The sequence below is a fragment of the Lycium barbarum genome, chromosome 3 (assembly GCF_019175385.1).
Source record: "Lycium barbarum isolate Lr01 chromosome 3, ASM1917538v2, whole genome shotgun sequence".
Taxonomy (NCBI): Eukaryota; Viridiplantae; Streptophyta; class Magnoliopsida; order Solanales; family Solanaceae; genus Lycium; species Lycium barbarum.
Window position 1 is genome coordinate 138,237,158 of NC_083339.1, and position 20,910 is coordinate 138,258,067.

Below are 20,910 nucleotides of genomic sequence, written 5' to 3' on the forward strand. Positions count from 1 at the left end.
TTAGAAGTTGTTGCAACAATTACTGAAATTTGTTGCAGCAATTCAGTATTTGTCAAGTTATTGCAACAATTATTGAACTTGTTGCAACAACTATGAAAGTTTCTTGCAACAATTTTCCGAAGTTGTTGAATTTTCTGTATAAGGTGAAGGTGGAAAGTAAGGTGAAGAAGGTGGTGGAGAAGGCGGAGTAGAGGAAAAGGAGACAAAAAAAGTGTTGGCGGAGATAATGATACCAGAGTAGGTGGTGGTGGCGGCGGTGGCGGTGGAGGTAGATGCGGCAAAGGAGGGGGAAGGGGGTGTGGGAGAGAGAGGGAGGGGGAGGTAGGTTCATTGTGTAAATAATAAAACTTGAGAGCTTTTAAAATTAGTGTCATTAACCCTAATCTCAAAAAAGTCACCCTACCTAATAAAAAAAACTTGAGTCGCCCATTCTTAATTTTGAAACTAGAAAATCACCTTTAATTAAATTTCCCCTCTTTCTTGTCTTTTTTTTTTTTTTTTTTTTTTTTTTTTTTTTTTTTTTTTTACCTTTTTGAAATTTGCTTTAATCCTTCAAACATTGACAAATTTTATTTTTGTTCTAAGCACTTATGCCTCACTTATTTTCAGTTAATATAGGTCTTAATTTTAATCATTCAAATTTCATTAAGCATGTTTATTTCCAGGTATGAATCTTAATCATTTAGATCTTTACCACTAAGTGTATTTATTTTTTGTTCTTTTTTATTGTTTCAACCACTTAATATGTATGAATAATTAAAGTCTGCAATAAAGTTTTAATATCATTAAGATATATATTCAAAATTTCATACAAAGATGATAGTTCGCCAGTTCCATCCATTATCAACTATCATAAGCCACCATCCACAATCACCAATCAATCGTTATCGCCATTAGCCATCATTTACAATCATCACTACCACGACAACGATAATCACTACCGTCAATCACCACCATTAGTCAGTAATATATACCGCCAAATACTGTCATCATTTACCACCACCATTAGCTATATCACCATCAACCACCACAATTATTAGCCGCTACCAACTACCACCATCAACCACTACTATCACTCACCGTCACGGCTATCTACTACTCACAACACTACCACATTAGCCAATATCATCCCCAGTGAACATCCACAACCACCACCGCTAGCCATCACCATCACAAACCGTCATAGAGTTATTAAAAAATATTTTGTTGATATGGTAGTATTAAATTAATTTAGTATTTTATTAAATTTTTATATTTATTATTTTTTAAATAAAGACAAAATTTATACATTCAAATGGTGAAAAAAATAGTCTTAATAGTTTAGTATTCCGATCTTATACAACATCTTAATATTCATGTGTATTTAGATTTAGACATTCAAATCTTAATGCACAACTTAATATTTAGATGCATATTCAGATTTAGACATTTTAATCTTAATAAAAATAAATATGGCCTAGCTATGTCCAAAAAATTTCATGTATTTAAATTTTTTATTATACTAAATCAGATATTATTTGGAGAAATAAATGTCACAAACATGTAAAGAATTAGGGGATCAACATGCAAGTTGCCCAAATCTGTGAATCCTATTGAATGTCAAAATGTTCAAAAGGCCCAAAACGATATGATTACAAACACAATAGAACGTATAGAGCAACTAAAGTCCTATAAACACAATAGAACGTATAGAGCAACTACAGCCTGTTTGATGGGCTTATGCCTATAAGCTGTAAATAACTTATAAGCTAAGAAAAATAAGTTGGGATAGTCTAACTTATTTTTTTTAGCTTATAAGCTGCTTTAGATAAGCTAAGTCAAATGGGCCCAACTATTTTTTTGAGTTTATTTTAAACACAAAATGACTTTAAGCTAGCCAGCCAAACACTCAAAAAAGCTGAAAACAGTTTATAAGCAACTTATAAGCAATCCAAACGGGCTCCTAGAGTAGAACTAATTACTCTATATCGTGTAAAACACATTAGAAAATTGAATGGGAAATCTACATAGTGTAGAGAACATTAGGCATTATTTACATTTAGTAGCTATACTTTGCCCAAACTACATCTCATAGCTAAATCTTGTATGTCAATTACACAAGATAACTAGTATAGTAAAATTATATTGTATTTAGAACTAAAAAATATTTTCTCTCTATTTTCTCACAATCTCCTCCCATTTTCCTTCATTTTTTCTCTCCTCCATCACCTCTCTCTCTCTCTAAGCCGTCTTTTTCTACACCGACAACCACCACCGTCGGCAGAACTCCGATAAGACCCACCAGATCTGCCACCACGCCCTCTATCTCCAGCCACCACGAAACCACCAACCCGACCATCGCTCCACTGCTTCTCAAGTCACCACCCCTTCTCTGATCCTACCCTCCATTGCCATCTCCATCCAAACCAGCTCCGGTGAAACCTAACTCCGGCTAAACTAGCTCGTCTCTCTGCCTGTTCTGTTGAGTGTATCTCCGTCCAGATCTCTCTCTCTCCCTTTTTCTCAGATCTGCCGAGATCATCGGAGCATTTGTATTCATTATTTTTGAGTTTTTTGGTTAATTTTTTAGATTGTATTCATTTTATTGTTTTTTATTCAGTTTTTTTGAGTGTTTTTGTTAATTTTTAGTGTATCTATGTTTTTATGTATTCAATTTTTAGTGTATTACTCGCTGCCTTCACTAAAAAAAAAAATTGTATGCAACAAGTTGAATACAATATTTTTTGTATTTATGTTATTTAAATACCACTGATTTTTAAATACAATAAAGTGAATACAATGTAAAAGTAGCTATAGATGAATACATTTGACATGAATACAGCTGAGTTGAATACATATGACTTGAATACAGTGAAAAGAATTTTTGAATTTTTTTTATTCGTTGTATTCATGAATACAGCTAGGCCGTTTTATGAATACAGCGAACCATTTTTTTAATACAGCGGGGAAACTGTAGCTACGCAATGTGAATATTGAAACTGTAGCTATGACAAATTTTAAACCCCCAAATTGTAGTCATTTATGTAAAATTCCCAAATTGAATTTCCTTTGTCACGGATTTAAGACGGTGTTGGTTTCAAAATACTTCAAGGAAAGAGAAGTTGACTTTTTTGAGCCCGTTTGGATTGACTTATAAGTTGCTGAAAACAACTTATAAGTTGTTTTCAGTTTTTCATTTTTTTGCGCGGATTGCCCTTCTTTTGGGGTGGTCTTTAAATTTGTCCTTCAAATTTGTGGTCTTTAAATTTTGCCCCTCATATTTGTGGTCTTTAAGTTTTGCCCTTTGCTTGGAACGGTGGGCGAATACATGAAGTTCTGGGTTCGAATCCCCGCTCAGGCATAAAATAAAAAAATAATTTCGTAAGGCAGGACTGGGGGAGTGTATGCCGGATCCAGCATACAATCTTTAAGGAAAAGCTAAAGTTATGCCGGATCCGGCATAACTAAAAGTCTGCCCATAAGGCAGAATTTTTCCTAAGACATAGTTTAGTTATGCCTTATGGGGCAGAATATTAGTTAAGGCATAACAAAATTATGCCCCATAAGGCAAGAATTTTTCTTAAGGCATAGACTTTGCCTTATAAGGCAAAGTTTAAGTTATGCCTTGAGGAAAAGTTCCGCCTTATGGGCATACTTTTAGTTAAGTCTTTGGGGCACACTTTTTAGTTACGGCATAACTAAAAGTTTACATTGAAAAGTAAAATAAAAAATAAAATATATATATATATATATATATATATATATATATATATATATATATATATATATATGCTTCAAGGCAAAGTCTACCCCCTCCGGCAGACTTTTAGTTAAACACAACTAAAAGTCTGCCCCCTCCGGCACACTTCTAGTTAAACACAACTAAAAGTCTGCCGGAGGGGGCATAGCAAAATTTAAACTTTGCCTTATAAGGCAAACTTTTAGTTATGCCTTAAGGAAAACTTATGCCTTATGGGACATACTTTTAGTTATGTTTTATGAGGCACACTTTTAGTTAAGGCATTACTAAAAGTTTACCTTGAAAAGTTTTAAAAAAAATACATATATATGCTTCAAGACAAAGTCTGCCCCCTCCGACAGACTTTTAGTTAAACATGACTAAAAGTCTGCCGGAGGGGGCATAACGAAATTTAAACTCTGCTTTGCAATTTTTTTAAAAAATTTTGACTGAGCGGGGGTTCGAACCCGGAACCTATGGGTTTTAGCCGAAGGTCAAAATTTAAAGACCACAAATATGAGGGGCAAATTTAAATACCACCCCAAAAAAAGGGCAATTCGCAGTTTTTTTGAGTGTTTGACTGGCCAGCTTAAAGCCATTTTGTGCTTAAAATAAGTCCAAAAAAATAATTGGGCTCGTTTGGTTTAGCTTATCTAAAACAGCTTATAAGCTGCTTTTTTAAGCCCATCCAAACAGATTTTATTGGTTCAAAAACCCGAATTAATTCTTGCGAAATATATCAAATTATATTGTTTTTTAAAAGTGGAATAAACTCAATGTTATAAGTTTTTCAAATCAAATTCATTTTTGTTCCGGCCTAAAGAACAATCTACTCTTTTGTTTCTGAATTTTTTCTTAAGTAAAACACGATCTAATTTCTAATCTAAACACCAAAAATATTTTCAAAATCCTTTCCAAAATCAATAATTTTAAAAATCAAATCCAAGCATAATGGTGTTCTAACTACTAATATAGCCTTGGAAGCAAAGAAATAGAGATGCTTCTGAATTATTTGGGTGGGCATCCGCCATCACATGATTTCCAAATAGATGCTAAACATTCCACATGATTGCCTAATTGGATTTAAGGCTAAAACACATGATTGCTATTTGCCACCTAAATAAGATATGAACACAATTCATGTTCCACAAATAAATAAATAAAAGATACAGCTAAAAAGGCAATAAATTTAGGAGAGAGAGGAAATATATTATCTTCCTTTTTTGTGCAATTTCTGACACTGCGTCAATTTAAAATATGTTAAGCCTAAACTTTTGAAAGTTAGTCACACAACTACAAGCAAATTAACTAGGAAGGAAAGTTGCATTAACGTAGTTTTCCATTTAACTCAATTTTTAGTTGTTGATGACATTCTGCACTAGATGAGAATTACATGTCTATTTTCTACTTAGATTTCCTAGCAATAGAATTTAACCCATTTAGTTTTTTGTGTGTATGGGAGAAGAAACAAAAAAATTAGGAGGAATTAAACGCAATCATACAGATCTCATACTCCACTGTTTTGGAATCTGATTACAAGTAACCCAATTGATAAAAGTTCATTTGTGTAATTTGTTAGTAGTAGTACACTAGTACTTAACAAATTATCCGAATTAGGGCGCAAGTAATTCATCCAAATTACATTATAGACATATATTAAAAAACCAAAATTATAAAACTTGTTTATTCCACTTAATTTCTTTATGTTTTGTATATCCTTAGTAAATATTATGAGTTTGTGTCACTTATTAAAGGCGCCCAAGGGACAAAACAGTAAACAGACAGAAATCCCCCCCCAAAAAAAAGGGGGAAAAAACCATCATTTTACTGTCACCAAAATTGTTGTTTTTTCTTACAGGAGCGCCGTCATTTTTGGTAATGGTGACAAATGATGAGTTGTGTGACAGCAGTGATACAGAAAGAACCAAACAAGCCAAATTTACATCAACACTCCCAGAAAGAGAGAGAAGAAAGGAACAGATAGAGAAGTAAAAAGCCAAAAGAGAGTGGAGTTGTGTGTGTGTGTACTTGTTAGAGAAGTGCAATGGAGAAAGCTTTGACGAAAGTAGGGACCTTGAAATCAAGTACATTTTGGGTTTCTAAGAAGGCCAAACAAGAGATCTCCAACATCTCTAACGACCTCTCCGTATGTTCTCTGTCTTCTTTGCTATTTTTCTTTCTTTGTTTCTTGTTCTGTGTCATTCTTCTAGCTAAGTCGGCTCTCTAATGCTGCTTGATCGAAAGTATATATTTTTTCGTCATTATCTTTTATCAGTGAAGCACCAAATTGGGGTTTGGGTATCTTAAACTCTGCAATACCTGAACAGGATTCTCAGTTTATGGTCCACCGATTATTTAGCTTCGAAAAAGAACTTTTTATTGTGTATGTGTGCCTTTTTTTTAACTTTTATCCGATTTCTTCTTTTTGTGGTCAATGCACCTTCCTGACTGTATCATTTCTAGCATGAAATATGTGAATGTACATGGTTTGCTCGAAGGATTATGTGCTCGGAGACTGCAATTGGTGCTAAACATTGTGTGTGTACTTGCCTCTGGTTTACTAGTTTATTTTAATTTTGGGATAGTGTGGAAACTGTATTTTTTTTTTCCCTCTCATTAAGAACTGAGAATAATCTTCATCAAACACCCCAAGTAAAAATCTGGCCACTGGGTAAAGGGACTGGGAGAAGAGATTAATGCAGGGCTGTAGATTTTGGAAGTCCCAGTTTTGATCTAGAGATGGGATCTAGGCAAGAACAATAGCTCTCTTCCCTCTCCCTTTTAAATTTTGTGTGAAATTTTCCTTGGGTTTCACTTAATATTGAAAGTTAATTAATCCCTCAATTAAGTCTATACTTAGTACCAAAGCTTAACAAATTGATGGTGCCTTCTGAATTCTGTCATTAGGTGGTAAGGTGCTGGAGATTTGTTTCCATTCTTGTCTATTGAATGATCATGATTTTCATTGATATTGGTCAATCACCGTTGTGACTCTTCTTTTGAGGACAACGATAGGAGGTAAATGAGAGGAAGTAAAAAGAATCCGAGCTGTGTAACAAAGATAGGATGTTGTAAAGAGAATAAAATGAGTTGAGGCAATTAGAAACTAAGACCAATTATGATGGTATTAAAAATGATAGGATGTTGTAAAGAGAATAAGAAGAGAGTTGAGGCAATTAGAAACTAAGATCAATTATGATGGCATTGAAAAGGTTAACAACCCATAGCATTTGAAGTGTGTAGTTTTCCTTTGGTCACATCATATTATACATGTGGTTGTGTCGCCCTTTTTGGTATGAGAAAAGCAGCTACTAAGTTCAACAGTTGGAATGAATTCTCTTTTGGAGTTTGAGGCTGAACATATGAACATCTTCTTTAAGCTAAGACTCCACTTAAGATGTTGTTTTCCCTTATTCTCTGAACCCATATCTTCTGAATCGAAAGCGATAAATTCTAAAAAAATGCTTCCGTCTCCATTTTTGGAGAGTGAGACTGAACATATCAACGACTTTTATAAGCTCATACTTAAGATTCTGTTAATCTCTAACCATATCTTCTGGATTCACAGCAGAAAATTCTAATGAAATGTGTCTGAGTAGCTAAAATTAGCAAGGATTTCATCATTGTTTACTTATGCCTGGACAGCATCATTTTTATATCATTGACACAAAAGTCTAGCCTGTTCAAATAGTAAAATCAACAACCCTGTTCTGTTGCTAGAGTTTTGGCAATTCAGTTTGTTGTACTTATATATGTAGATAAACTTGTAAGTTACCACTTCATCACTCTGCTTGACTTCACACGTTTCAGAATCTATCATGTACTGTTGAAGAAAAGGCAAAATGGATTTTCAACAAGCTGAAAGGTATGCATTTACTTCTAAAATCAACTTAATTCTGCATTTTCTGTCTCCCTATGATTTAATACATACTCATATAGTTTTATCCTGAGTAGACAGTTTTACTGTTACATCCACAATTCTTAGTTTAACTAGCACACTCGTGTCATTGGTCCATGTGGATGACAAAGAATGGCTTATTCTGTAATTTGCTAGGCAAACCTACAAAATCTTTGCCGGATCTGCTGCGAGAATACAACCTGCCTCCTGGTCTTTTCCCCCAAAACATAATTACCTATGAGTTTGATGAGTCAAACACAAAGCTCATTGTCTACCTGCCATCAGCCTGTGAGGTCTGCTTCAAGGATTCATCCATTACGAGGTATGCTACTCGCGTCAAAGGAACTTTGTCAAAGGGAAAGCTCACTGGAATAGATGGAATGAAGACCAAGGTCTTGGTATGGGTCAAAGTCACGAGTATTAACGTCGAGAGCTACAAGTCCGATAAGGTGTGGTTCACTGCTGGAGTGAAGAAATCGAGGTCCAAAGATGCATACGAAATGCCTCGTGATGCTGTTAAAGTTGAAGAATTTTGAGGTTTCGATAAAGAGCAAAAAGTAAAAATTTCAAAGAAGATAATTTGTTGTTTGGTGAAGTAGATGATGGTCCTTAACCTGCTGTTCTTATGATTTATTTCACCTGGAATATTCAATTTATAAAGAAAGCAATGTGCATGTTCACATATCTTCTAGATAATTTTAGTCCTCTCATTAATTGCTTTAGTGTGTTGCACTGTTGTGATCTTTAGTCTGATGTTTCCATCCAATTCCGACATATTAGAACATTAATTCATGGGTATTACGATGATTATCCAACACAATTGACATTTTTGTACTAAGTCTGTGATCTAGGATGGTGCCTTGAATTTTAAGAAGATCTGAAGATGGTGATATGCTGACTCTTGTTGAAGAAAGGAACTCCTATAATCCAACCATTGGTGACCATAATTTGATCTGGCCAAAGGTGAAAATGAAATTTATTTTGGTTTTTTCGTCATAGAGAAAGGTGAATTATTGCTCAATGATCTTGTCATCTAGCATTCTTGATCAATGCACTAGATACACAAATACTACTAGAATATTTATGATCTTGAACTAGAGAAGTGGTTAATAAAGTACACTAAAGTTTGGGAAGGGTTAGGAACATGATGTATTTTACGAGGTGGATAAGTCACCAACTACCACTAGAATATTTATAGGGTAATTATCAATGTCATGAACGATGACTTATAGGCCTCGCTCTCAAGCAGTGCACAAGGCTGGATTGGCTCAGATATAATGTTGTTTTAAAAGATAACATATACTCCATATATTAAAGACATTGGGTGGAGAATCAAATTTTACTTTAATGAGTTGTAAGTATTCTCTACTACTATTAATTAGTAGTCTCCGTTTTATTTTTTATGAATTAAATCATCTTTAATAGTTAATGTCTGACTGAAAAATTTCGGTGAGGTAAATTAGTCAAATCTCAAAAGAAATACTGAAATAAAAGAATCAAAAAAATAATATGGATATTACTATTACTATTACTACAACTATTAACAGAAGCGAATGAGGAGCTTCCCGTTCATATAAATTTACGAAAATAGCCTTTGAGCTTATGTCCTTTATTTTGCTCTATTGCCTGTCATTATACTTGTGAGTCCCATTGACCTTTCACATACGAGAGCTCTCTGCTTCTGTCAGCATTTCACTCACACACTATTAAAACGGTGGGCCCATTCAGTTTTTCATTGTACACATAGGAGTAATACTTATTGGGTCTCCACATGCATTTTTAATTTCATTTATCTATTAATTTAATTTATCTATCTCATACTCCCTTCATTCACTTTTACTTATTACGTTTTAATTTTTCACACTATTTAAAAATAATGATTATGATAGGTATTTTACCACAATATCCCTATTAAATGATGTATAATTATATTAGAGTTGGGAAAATAATTTAAAATGAGTAATAAATGCTAAGGGTAAAACATAATTTTTTTTAATCTTATCTTGATATGTGAAAATTGAGAAGTAAAAATGAAAATCTATAAAGGAAATAAGAGACAAGTAAAAGTGAACGGAGGGAGGGAGTATTTAACATATATAAACTTCAACTTAGCAAAGTAACAATTACATGCCCAGGGAGTAGATAGTAGTGTTTCGAAGAAATAAATGTTGAAGAAGCCAAAATGGTAAAAGAAACAAGCATTCCATTTTTAAATATAACTAGATAGTGATGCCCGCGCTCACATTCCGGCTTAAATATACTTTGATGTAAACAATATCATCCACAATGCGATAATTTAGAAAGAGATAATTATGAAACTACAATAAGTTAAACATATGATCCTATAAGAACAGGATGACAGCAAGCACGAAACAAAAAGAAGCTTAGTAAAATTAATCAATTGATAGCAATTCAACTTTAAATAGGAGCAGCATGCCAAAATATATTTTTCCGTCAAGACTAATTTACAATGTCTTTCTGCTTGCTGCTTTTGCTTTAGTTGAATCTTTCAAGACATAGCCCCTATCTATTTTAGTTTTCTCAAAAATGGAGAAAAAAGATGCAACTAAGCATAATAGAAGAAGCACGGACAGAAAGCTCAAAAGTTAAACTAAAATTTGATAGGAACACTGATAGAGCTACAATTAATAATCTATTTTCAACCCAAAAAAAAAGATATAGCTACATTTTAAGTGTCATGAGAAGTTTGTACAAGAAATTTTCATTTTTTTCACTTTCAATACATTCAGACAACTAAATATTCTTTGCAAAAACTATAAGCAAACACAACTCCATCTTCATGATTATATATGCAGATGGCAACAGACATGAAACAGAAGGGAAACAATAAAATTGACTCACTGATTGCCTATTCAACAGTAAGATTGAAAAACATGAATTACTACAAAATCTTCTCCTTAGGATGTGCCTAAATTGTAGCAGTATGCCGGAATATATTTTGCCATCAAGACTAATTTACTCAAGAAAGTGCTGAAAGTTTCTCTAATGTCTCTATTTTTCGCTGTAGCTGAAAAAGGTCTGATTACCTGTGCAGGACCAAAAGCACAATCAGCTCACAAGTATGTTCCAAGACATGCTCCCAGTTAGTTCACTCTTTAATATAATCTATTTCTCTAAAATGGAGAAAAAGTCACAGTAATAAGGATTGAAAAAACATGAACGGATCCTTTACTGGATGGCATTATGAATGATCTTTTAGGAAAAAAAATTCTGCTTTTCTGATCACGTATTGTTAGCAGATGAAATTAATTTCACTCAACTTGTAGTACTGTTTAGATTTGTGGTAAACTCTAGATTATGTCCATTCAAGAACAAAACATCATACATTTGATGAGTAAACACCATGTCTTCTCCCTGAAAAATCCTTTTTTTTCCTCCCCAATCAAAATTCCACAATATATGCACAGAATGTCCATTGAACTTTTTCTCTAGACAATCATTATTTAAGATTTCAACTGGTAATATCAATTTGAGATGGTATATTCTTGTACGTCTATGTTGAAATAAATGAAGCAGGTCACCAAATTGAGAAATCAAATTACTAAGTTACAGAATGAGAATATACCTGTCTGCAGTTGTCTTTCCTAGAAACCATCTTCAAAATTCGAGGTTCTCAACTCAGTGCAGTATTCAACAATATAATTCTTTAGTCATTATTGTATTTCCCTGCAATTGAATAATTCATTATAGCCTGTAAAATTCCCTGTTAAATAATATATAGCTCAGAAAAAATTTCAGTTTTAGAGCTTTTACAGTTGAAGAACATCAGATACATCTCTGCAGTTCTCAGACAGTGAAATAGCAAATACAGAGTCTCACGTTTTCTATCCAATAAGTAACGCACCTTTGAGGTTGCCGGATGATGATATCAATATTAGAACACCTACAGGAAAAATGATAATAAAGAAAAAAGAATGAAAGTTATTTAGTACTTGAGGCACATCGTCAAACATCATTGTTGCATCAAAGTTCTTCCTTTTTCATTACTACTTTTTTTCTTTCTGATGGTAAATTTAGTGTACTTTCATAGAAGAGTTTAAACAATCAACCACAAGCATGTATTCACACACAGTAAAGACCATATTAGTGTATATATCAAACAGTAAAAAGTACATACGATGCACAAAAAATAAAATAAAGAAACAAAGCAAGGAGAATAAGGGAGAATGAAGATTGTGAATCAATATTCTCTTGAAAAAAAAAATAGAATCACATGTTTACCCGTGTTCGTCCAACCCAACTGTCCTTTCTAATATAGTAGAGAAATCCCATTATAAATGAAGTTAGATAAATGAGAGAAATCTTAACACATTAGCAGAAATAACACATTAAACAAGAAATCATCCGCGGTGATAGTGCATGTTATTACTTGCATATCTGCATACTCTATACATCAAATTACATTATAATAAAATTTAAGTAAAGGGATTAGTGATAGTAGCAATTTGAAAATTACATAATTTTGGTGCAAAATCAAAATGATCACTTAGTGAAAATAAGAAAAAATAATTTAGCTTTCTTGAACGGAAATTTATTTCTGTTAGGGGAAAACTGACAAAGGAATGTACAATTAGGATCGTTCAAGTTTAACTTCAAATTAAGAAAAATTCAAAGGCTTTTAAGTATCATTAGAAAACTTACATGCACTATGTAGTGTACGATAAGTCAATAGCTTGAAAATAAACAAAATACATATTACTATGAAATATAAAATAAAACCTGAAAATCAACATAATTTTAGATTCAGATTCACCAATTAAGTTGATTATTACTCTCTCCGTCCATTTTTACTTATCCACTATATTATAATAGATATCCACTTTTATTTATTCAATTTGAAAAATCAAGACTTAATTTTCTCATTTACTTTCTAATTTATCTTTATTATTAACTATAATCATTTTTCAAGACATTTTTCAAAATATTAAATTTATTATATTCGAAAGGGAGATATAAATAAAATTGTCATTTTATTTATATGTGCAACTAAAAATGGACGGAGGGAGGGAGTAAAACACAATGAGGTCACGACAGGGAAAAATAGGATAAGGATGAAAAATGAAAATTCCAAAATGCCACCGTAAGAGGACTGCGTCACTTGAACGCATCTCTCATTTGAAAAAACCTCTTGTAGCCTACAAAACAAAAAGTAACCCCTCACTACTCAGTAGAGCTATATTTCGGATCCTCCTTACTCCTCTCCCTTGAAAGCAAAAAAAAAAAGATCAAAACGATGTCGGATGAAGAGCACCAGTTCGAATCCAAGGCCGATGCAGGAGCTTCAAAAACATATCCTCAACAAGCTGGTACTATTCGTAAGAATGGTCACATCGTCATCAAAAATCGTCCTTGCAAGGTGTCTCTCTATTTTTTTTTTATTTTTATCCTTATAGTTTGGTTTTCGTGCTTTTTAAGTTTTTGGATTATTGATATTTATTTTCTGTGATACTGAATTTAGATTTGTTATACCTGAGAATTCGTTGATATGCTGGGTGTCACGGTCATCTATTGTTTGTTTTTTTTTTTTCGTGTCAGGCTCTGAGTGTATTTCTCTATTGAGTATTTAGGGTTTCTTTCTGGAAGATATTTGATCTTGATGGATTTTTTTGGTTTTGCTTTTAGTGGTTGCATCTGTTGAAACACCACCTTCCACACACTGGTACAACCCAGAGTTTAAAAAGAAAAGGTTGATATACGTTTTGTACTCTGTTAACGGTTGGACAAGTGCCTGTATTGATCTAATATATTTGCTATATATATTAACTGAAGCTGATTTAGGGTTTCTCGGTGGCTTCAACTGAACCCTTGTTTTCTGCTTGAACTACTACGAATAACATCTTAAATGTGTATATAAAATCACACCCTTGAAGGGGAGCCTTGGAGAAACGGTAAAGTGGTCTCGGGTTCGAACCAGCCACTAATACTTGCATTAGGGTCGGCTGTCTACTTCACACCCCTTGCCCCTTGGGGCTGTGGCCCTTCCCCGGACCCGCTTTGTGCGCCGGGTTTCCCCTTTTTTTAAGATCACGCCCTTCTAAAAATATACACAATAAGATCACACTGATTCTAAACTCTCTGACTCTAGAGTCTAGGTTCATCTCTATACACAATTGGGTACAGTATAATAAAAAGTGTTTATATGTGTATATATATATATAGATGCATGTATATGTCCCACTTCGTTTAGAGTTGTACACCACTGGTCCTTAGGGATTTCTCGGTTATCAAAATAAAGAGTTCCCTGTAGCAGCCTAAGTTCCAGTAATATAAGTTTTGGGCATCCATCTAGGCTCAAGCTTTTGGACCAAGGTTTGATATGCCTCCCTTTTTTCCCCATTGCTAGTCATGCTGTATATTCTCTGTTTGGTTCATAATAACGAGCACTGATAAGTCTGGTTTGTTGTTGAAGGTAGTTGAAGTTTCCACTTCCAAGACAGGCAAGCACGGTCATGCTAAGTGTCACTTTGTGGCGATTGACATTTTCACTGGAAAGAAGCTTGAAGATATTGTTCCCTCTTCTCACAATTGTGATGTAACTGACTGACTCTGGTTATATTGTTTCCCTTGATGCTTTCTTCTTGCTCTGTTACTAAATTATTACGAAAACTAAAACATGTTCTGTTTTGCTTACAGGTTCCTCATGTGAATAGGACTGATTATCAGCTTATTGATATCTCTGAGGATGGATTTGTACGTATTTTGCTGTTACTTTTACTCTTGTTGTATTGGATCTCCTTGTTGATGTCTATCTAATTTATAATATTGTTTCAGGTGAGTCTGTTGACTGAAAATGGTAACACCAAGGATGATTTGAGGCTCCCCACTGATGATAATCTTCTGGCCCAGGTAAACATAATTATACTATCTGTTTCATGCATGTTACTTTTGCTACCTGTTTTATGGTTCACGAACACAAAAATTTAAAGTGAATGATACTTGGAAACAGGCTATAACTAATAGAAGACTAACATTTACTGATGAGTGCCATTTTTCTGTACTCAATGGTTTAAGAAGTAGCCTCTAGATTTATATTCCACAAGGCATTAGCTTTTTCTTTTGAAGATCAAAAAGCAGATGAATGCTTTATTTTCCTTGATTATTTCATGGCCAGTTAATTCCTTTTGATGCACGATAATATTTGTACACAAGTTTGTGTGATTCTAAGACATCGATCCTGTTAAAAATGACACTGTTTCCAAATTATTTGCATAGGTCAAAGATGGTTTTGCTGAGGGGAAGGACCTGGTTCTGTCAGTGATGTCTGCCATGGGAGAGGAGCAGATTTGTGGTATCAAGGACATTGGCCCCAAGTAACTGCAGGTGGTGGGTAGTGTATGTTACAAAGTTTCAAAAAAAGATGTATTATGTAGAAGTACCAAAACTTCTTTACTTTTTCTTGCACTTGCAGTTGTTCCACATAACTGCTATTCAACTATATGTTGTGACTGGATTCTTGTACTCACTACGATTTCCTTTGATATTGCTACCTTTATAATATTGTCTACGTGGAAAAGCTCTGTTTCTGCTTCATAAAGCTATTAGGTCATAAGCTGTTAACTGTTCCATCATTGAGAGGGTTCAATTTTGGAAAGATTCCCTTCAATTTTTCGTTTCCCTGTAGTCGGGCATCATTTTGCCATTGCAGTGTTGAAACTTGAAATGCCTTGCATTTGGTGTGATACTGTACTCTAGTCTGAACGCTGGGCCAAGGCTAATGCTGCGAATTGCCCTTTTTTTGGGGTGGTATTTAAATTTTGCCCCTCATATTTGTGGTCTTTAAATTTTGTCCTTCGGCTAAAATCCATAGGTTCCGGGTTCGAACTCCCGCTCAATCAAAAATTTTAAAAAAAATTGCAAAGCAGAGTTTAAATTTCGTTATGCTCCCTCCGGCAGACTTTTAGTCATGTTTAACTAAAAGTCTGCCGGAGGGGGCAGACTTTGCCTTGAAGCATATATACATATTTTTTTTTCAAACTTTTCAAGGTAAATTTTTAGTAATGCCTTAACTAAAAGTGTGCCTCATAGAACATAACTAAAAGTATGCCTCATAAAGCGTAAGTTTTCCTTAAGGTATAACTAAAAGTTTGTCTTATAAGATAAAGTTTAAATTTTGCTATGCTCCACTTTTAGTTGTGTTTAACTAAAAGTCTGCCCCCTCCGGCAGACTTTGCCTTGAAGCATATATATATATATGTATTTTTATTTTATTTTTTACTTTTCAAGTTCAACTTTTAGTTATGCCTTAACTAAAAAGTGTGTCCCAAAGACATAACTAAAAGTATGCCCATAAGGCGGAACTTTTCCTTAAGGCATAACTTAAACTTTGCCTTATAAGGCCAAGTCTATGCCTTAAGAAAAGTTCTTGCCTTATGGGGCATAATTTTGTTATGCCTTAACTAAAATTCTGTCCCATAAGACATAACTAAACTATGTCTTAGGAAAAATTCTGCCTTATGGGGTAGACTTTTAGTTATGCCGGATCCGGCATAACTTTAGCTTTTCCTTAAAGATTGTATGCTGTATCCGGCATACACTCCCCCAGTCTTGCCTGGCGAAATTATTTTTTTATTTTATACCTGAGCGGGGGTTCGAACCCAGAACTTCATGTATTCGCCCACCTTTCCAAGCAAAGGGCAAAACTTAAAGACCACAAATATGAGGGGCGAAATTTAAAGATCACAAATTTGAAGGGCAAAATTTAAAGACCACCCCAAAAGAAGGGCAATCCGCGCAAAAAAAAGATGATGTGCCTGGACGCTGTCCTGAAATTTGGCCTGAAGATGCGATAAGGATTGAAATGCACTAGTCTTTAACTTTTGCCCCTCATCGTTGGTCTTTAATTTTTGTCCTTCACCTAAAATTTTTAGGTTCCGGGTTTGAACTCACGTTTAGTAAAAAAATTTTGCCAGGTAGAACTTGAATTCGCAAGGTAGAGTTTTGAAAATTCTGCCTGCAGGCCTAACTTTGGCCCGAATAAGCCTAAGTTTGTTATAAGACTCTGTCTTGCGATTTTTTTTTTTACTGATTCGGGGTTCGAACCTCAAATCTCATAGTATTAGGCAAATACAAAAATTAAAGACCACCCCAAAATAAGGGCATTCCTGCCAATTGCCCACTGTGAACCAATACCATTGTAGAACTGTTGTTGAACAGTTGGGAGTATTGGGCCATGCAGAAAAGGAGCTTGACGTAGGGTGCATTTTCCATGGAAAGTATCTTTCAGGGTTTTGCTTTCCATGAAAAAATACCTTCTTGGAAAATGTTTTCTAGTGTTTGGATGGTGAGTAATATTTTCATTTAAAATTATACATTGAAGATTACTTATAACATTTACAAATCAGAGAATGTTTTGATTAAAGTATTGAGTACTAGTGATTAGCATTGATGTAGAATTGTTAGTTGAAACAGAGAATATGAAACTAAAATCTTAAGTAGTGGTAAGCTTTTGTCTTAGAAGTGAGGGAAATCATTTCTCTTTCGGATGAAAAAAAGACTTCCTATCTGCCAAACAAAATGACACTTTGCTGAAGACCAAACACACCACTAATTGATATTGCAGTCTATGGGATTATTACTGTCGGGGTTCAATGCTGTTGTAGCACCGTTGTTGAAATATTGGACAAAGACAAGTCAAAAAGATTGGGCTGCACCTTGCAGGTTCCCATATGCTGAAAATTTCCTTGTAGCAGAAAAGTGAAGACAAGATTTGGGCTGATATATTAAAGTAGTAAACATTTTCCAAATTCAATTCTTTTCAATATGGTGGTGTTGTTTGCTAATTTTCTTTTGCTCGATTACATTATTCTTAATTCATCTCAAATCCACATCGAATGAAATGTTGTGGGAGAATACTTTGTTAATTCTAGAACCACTGACCACCAGACATACTTGTCTGTGTGTGTCTGAATTATAAGTGACTAGGTGAGTTTAGTTGACATCAATTAATAATGTAATGCGAGGATAAGAACTAGCCCCAAAACTGTATTATCTAATGCGGTCATCTAGAGTAATTTAATTGCTTTTTAAGTACGCACTAACCAATTTGGAAGGATTGGGAGCAGCGGTGGAACTAGAATTTTCATTAGGGGAATTCAAACTATAAAGAAATAAAAACAGAAAGAAGCAGAGGGGATACAAACCTTATTATAATGTGTTATTTTCCGGCTAAGGGAGTTCCTCCCTAGCTCCACCCCTGGACTTGGGAGTACTAATAAAACATGAAGTATTTGTTTCACCTAAATCTACAGAAGTTGACTGTGAAGCAAGACCTATCGTTTGTACCTAGTAGCAAGGGTAGTTAGTACTTAGTAGCAAGGGCAATGAGTGTTCATAAGAAAAAATAGGAAGCATCAACAACATTAAGATGTATAGGTGCAAACTTGTCCACATTGTTATGTCTAGCCGGCTCAAGAATGGATATGCTATTGCTCTCAACATTAAAAACTTCTTCAAACAACGTTTAATGCTGTCGATGAGTGAAGTAGTTGCGTGAATACGACACTGAGTTGGTTGCCTTACTCCATTTTAATGTGGTCTGATTTTGTAATTTCTTGAATAATTATTACCCCTATTCTGGTCCCATATATAAGTTGTTTTAGCAAACTAAATTTGTTTCATAAATATTTAAATTAAATTAGTGGAATATTAATTAATTGAGTCGTTTAAGAGAGATATTAAAGGTATTAACCGTTTAAACATTATTCTTATGATTAAGATTAATCATGTCTTTTTTAAGGGGTGTATAAATTTTTTAAAAGACATTTAATATGAATCGGACATAGTGCTAGTGTAGTAAATGAAATCCGTCAATGTGAACTTTAGATGCTGTTGCTAAATTATGAACTTTTTTCATCAAGAAAGTAGGTCATCAGTGAAGAGTAGCCATAAAAAGAGTTTGCTACATTTTAACCACTTAGTAATAGATAATAAGTTATTATTATAATAATAATTTCTAGTTTTGCACCGAAAAATTGCAAAAGGAAAAAAGACGCAGTGAGTAGAATTGATCAAGTGCTCCATAAGATAGATCCACGATTTCGGATGGGAAGCAGAATTATTAACATTACGCTAACTAGAACAAAAGTAGTTTCCACTATCTTGTCATATGAGGACCATAATAGGGTTTCAACAACTTTGAGAAATTGCACATAAATCTTGGTTGATTTGGTAATAGGACCGCCAGTTTGTTATTTTGGGCCCAACAAAATCAGATTCGTGTCATGTAAAATCTATTAAAGGGAGAAATGCTTCCTACCAGGATTTTTTAATTCCCAGAGCTTGAATCGAGGAGTGGAGCTAGGAGGTCCATCCAAATCCTCTTCACTGAAAAATAACATTGTATGTATAAGGCAAACTTAGTTTTTCCATGTATATATATAATAAGCCAAGAAGTGTTGAACTCCATTGATTTCTTCGTGTGTTTATCTCTTTGTATTTTGAATTTCCTTATTACTCGAAATCAAGACTTCTGATTAATGATATATGTTTCACTAAGAGCCCGTTTGGATTGGCTTACAGCTTAAAGCTGTTTGCAGCTTATAAGCTGAAAAAAATAAGTTGGGGTAGTCCAACTTATTTTTTTTGGCTTATAAGCTGTTTTCAGCTTATAAGCTGCTTTAGATAAACTAAGTCAAATGGGTCCAATTATTTTTTTGAGCTTATTTTAAGCATAAAATGACTTTAAGCTGGCCAGCCAAACACTCAAAAAAGCTGAAAACAGCTTATAAGCTAACTTATAAGCCAATCCAAACGGGCTCTAACTTTGCTCATCTTTTTCATTGCTGCTAATTAGTTGAAGAAAACATCCGTATTTTTAGGTTCTATTGGAAATTTACTTACACCAGTTTCTTTCTAAAAAATAGGTTAACATATAGCACTGTTGTGTGTTTTTTGAGTGGAACAGAGAGAATATAGGTTGCTACTATATTTTATAGCCTTGGATAATTTATATGTGCCCTCCAGAATTTTCAAAATAAATACTTATCTTTTTTTGGTGGGATATTCAAGATAGTTCTACCAGCCCATTTATTATTTTGGTAGAGATAATGATTTTATTTCTACGAGTAGTTGCCAAAATTATTAAAACTTGTTACACAAATGAGCTCATATACAGTTTGTTCATGTAGTCTAACTTATGGAGGTTTCTGAAAGCAACCTGCTGAGTGCTGACCTCGTTGTTCTTGAGGTACAACGACACGTACTACTTGTACCCGAATTAATTTGGTGTCATTTATGGAAAGTTAGGTTTTGGAATTAATTTGGAAATTTATGATATTGGGCTATTTGATTTTGGAGGGGAAGCCAGCGGTGGCGAAATCAAGATTTTCACTGAGAGTATTAAAAATATAAATATCTAAGAAGTACTCAAGGAAATCTAATATTTACTATATATATATATATATATATATATATATATATATATATAACAACAACAACAACCCAGTGAAATCCCACAACGTGGGGTCTGGGGAGGGTAGAGTGTACGCAGACCTTACTCCTACCAAGGTAGGACGGCTGTTTCTGAAAGACCCTCGGCTCAATAAAAAACATAAAAAGAGGTCAGATAAGGCTAAGAGATTCAAAGCGATATGGAAATGAAGTAACGCAAGCGACACAGATAACATAGAATAATCAAAGCACAGGAAATAACAGATAATAGCATAAATCAGAACACAAGAAATTATACTACGATAATGCGACTACTAATAAGACAGGATAATGAGACTATCTACTAGCCTTCTACCCTTATATATATATATATATATTACAGTCAAACCTCTCTCTAATTGTCATTCGACATAACAACATTTCGCTGTCACGACCTAATTTTCTCCGGAACCGATTTGTCATGTTATATTTTACTTCTTATAACAACATTCTACCTATAACAGCAGTGACATTTATTATAGCGGTACACTCTTTGTAGAATTACCTCCCTATAACAGCTACAGCTACCTCTCCATAAGAAATACATTAAACCCCCCCCCCCCCCCCAACGTATAGCCAGATTAATTATGACGCACCCAACCTTTGCGGGCGACCTATTACCCCCCCCCCCCTCCCAGTCTTAATTTTTCAGTATTTTAGTGACTTTTTAGCGCTGATTTTTAGTGACCCCAAATTTTTTAACTTACGTGTTGTACACGCGCCTTTTAAATTTTCAAATGGAAAACTACATTAAACCCCCCCCCCCCAACGTATAGCCAAATTAATTATGACTCACCCAACCTTTGCGGGCGACCTATTACCCCCAATCTTAATTTTTCAGTATTTT

The 20,910-nt window shown here is 34.2% G+C and overlaps 2 protein-coding genes and 1 long non-coding RNA gene across 3 annotated transcripts; 2 read left to right on the top strand and 1 right to left on the bottom strand.

The window, feature by feature from the left end:
- Positions 1 to 5,626: 5,626 nt before the first annotated feature.
- Positions 5,627 to 8,312, top strand: LOC132632904 (uncharacterized protein At5g01610-like). Its single transcript, XM_060349047.1, has 3 exons — positions 5,627 to 5,864; positions 7,529 to 7,583; positions 7,773 to 8,312. The coding sequence occupies exons 1-3, from the start codon at positions 5,763 to 5,765 to the stop codon at positions 8,150 to 8,152; spliced, it is 537 nt and encodes a 178-aa protein (XP_060205030.1). The 5' UTR covers positions 5,627 to 5,762; the 3' UTR covers positions 8,153 to 8,312.
- A 2,057-nt stretch (positions 8,313 to 10,369) lies between these two features.
- Positions 10,370 to 12,041, bottom strand: LOC132634277 (uncharacterized). Its single transcript, XR_009580104.1, has 3 exons — positions 11,482 to 12,041; positions 11,203 to 11,303; positions 10,370 to 10,663 (listed from the first exon to the last, which is right to left on the bottom strand). It is a non-coding gene; the product is annotated as an uncharacterized LOC132634277 (long non-coding RNA).
- A 728-nt stretch (positions 12,042 to 12,769) lies between these two features.
- LOC132632905 (eukaryotic translation initiation factor 5A-1) lies at positions 12,770 to 15,150 on the top strand. Its single transcript, XM_060349048.1, has 5 exons — positions 12,770 to 12,993; positions 14,047 to 14,169; positions 14,271 to 14,327; positions 14,409 to 14,483; positions 14,850 to 15,150. Exons 1-5 carry the CDS (start codon positions 12,871 to 12,873, stop codon positions 14,949 to 14,951), a joined length of 480 nt encoding a protein of 159 aa, XP_060205031.1. The 5' UTR covers positions 12,770 to 12,870; the 3' UTR covers positions 14,952 to 15,150.
- The last annotated feature ends 5,760 nt before the right edge of the window (positions 15,151 to 20,910 follow it).

Bases quoted from the DNA above. Each gene is read 5' to 3' on its own strand.
- LOC132632904 (XM_060349047.1), top strand. From the start codon at position 5,763: ATGGAGAAAGCTTTGACGAAAGTAGGGACCTTGAAATCAAGTACATTT. The intron at 5,865-7,528 runs GTATGTTCTCTG...CACACGTTTCAG, and splicing joins ACATCTCTAACGACCTCTCC to AATCTATCATGTACTGTTGA. The intron at 7,584-7,772 runs GTATGCATTTAC...GTAATTTGCTAG, and splicing joins GATTTTCAACAAGCTGAAAG to GCAAACCTACAAAATCTTTG.
- LOC132632905 (XM_060349048.1), top strand. From the start codon at position 12,871: ATGTCGGATGAAGAGCACCAGTTCGAATCCAAGGCCGATGCAGGAGCT. The intron at 14,328-14,408 runs GTACGTATTTTG...ATATTGTTTCAG, and splicing joins ATATCTCTGAGGATGGATTT to GTGAGTCTGTTGACTGAAAA. The intron at 14,484-14,849 runs GTAAACATAATT...TTATTTGCATAG, and splicing joins ATGATAATCTTCTGGCCCAG to GTCAAAGATGGTTTTGCTGA.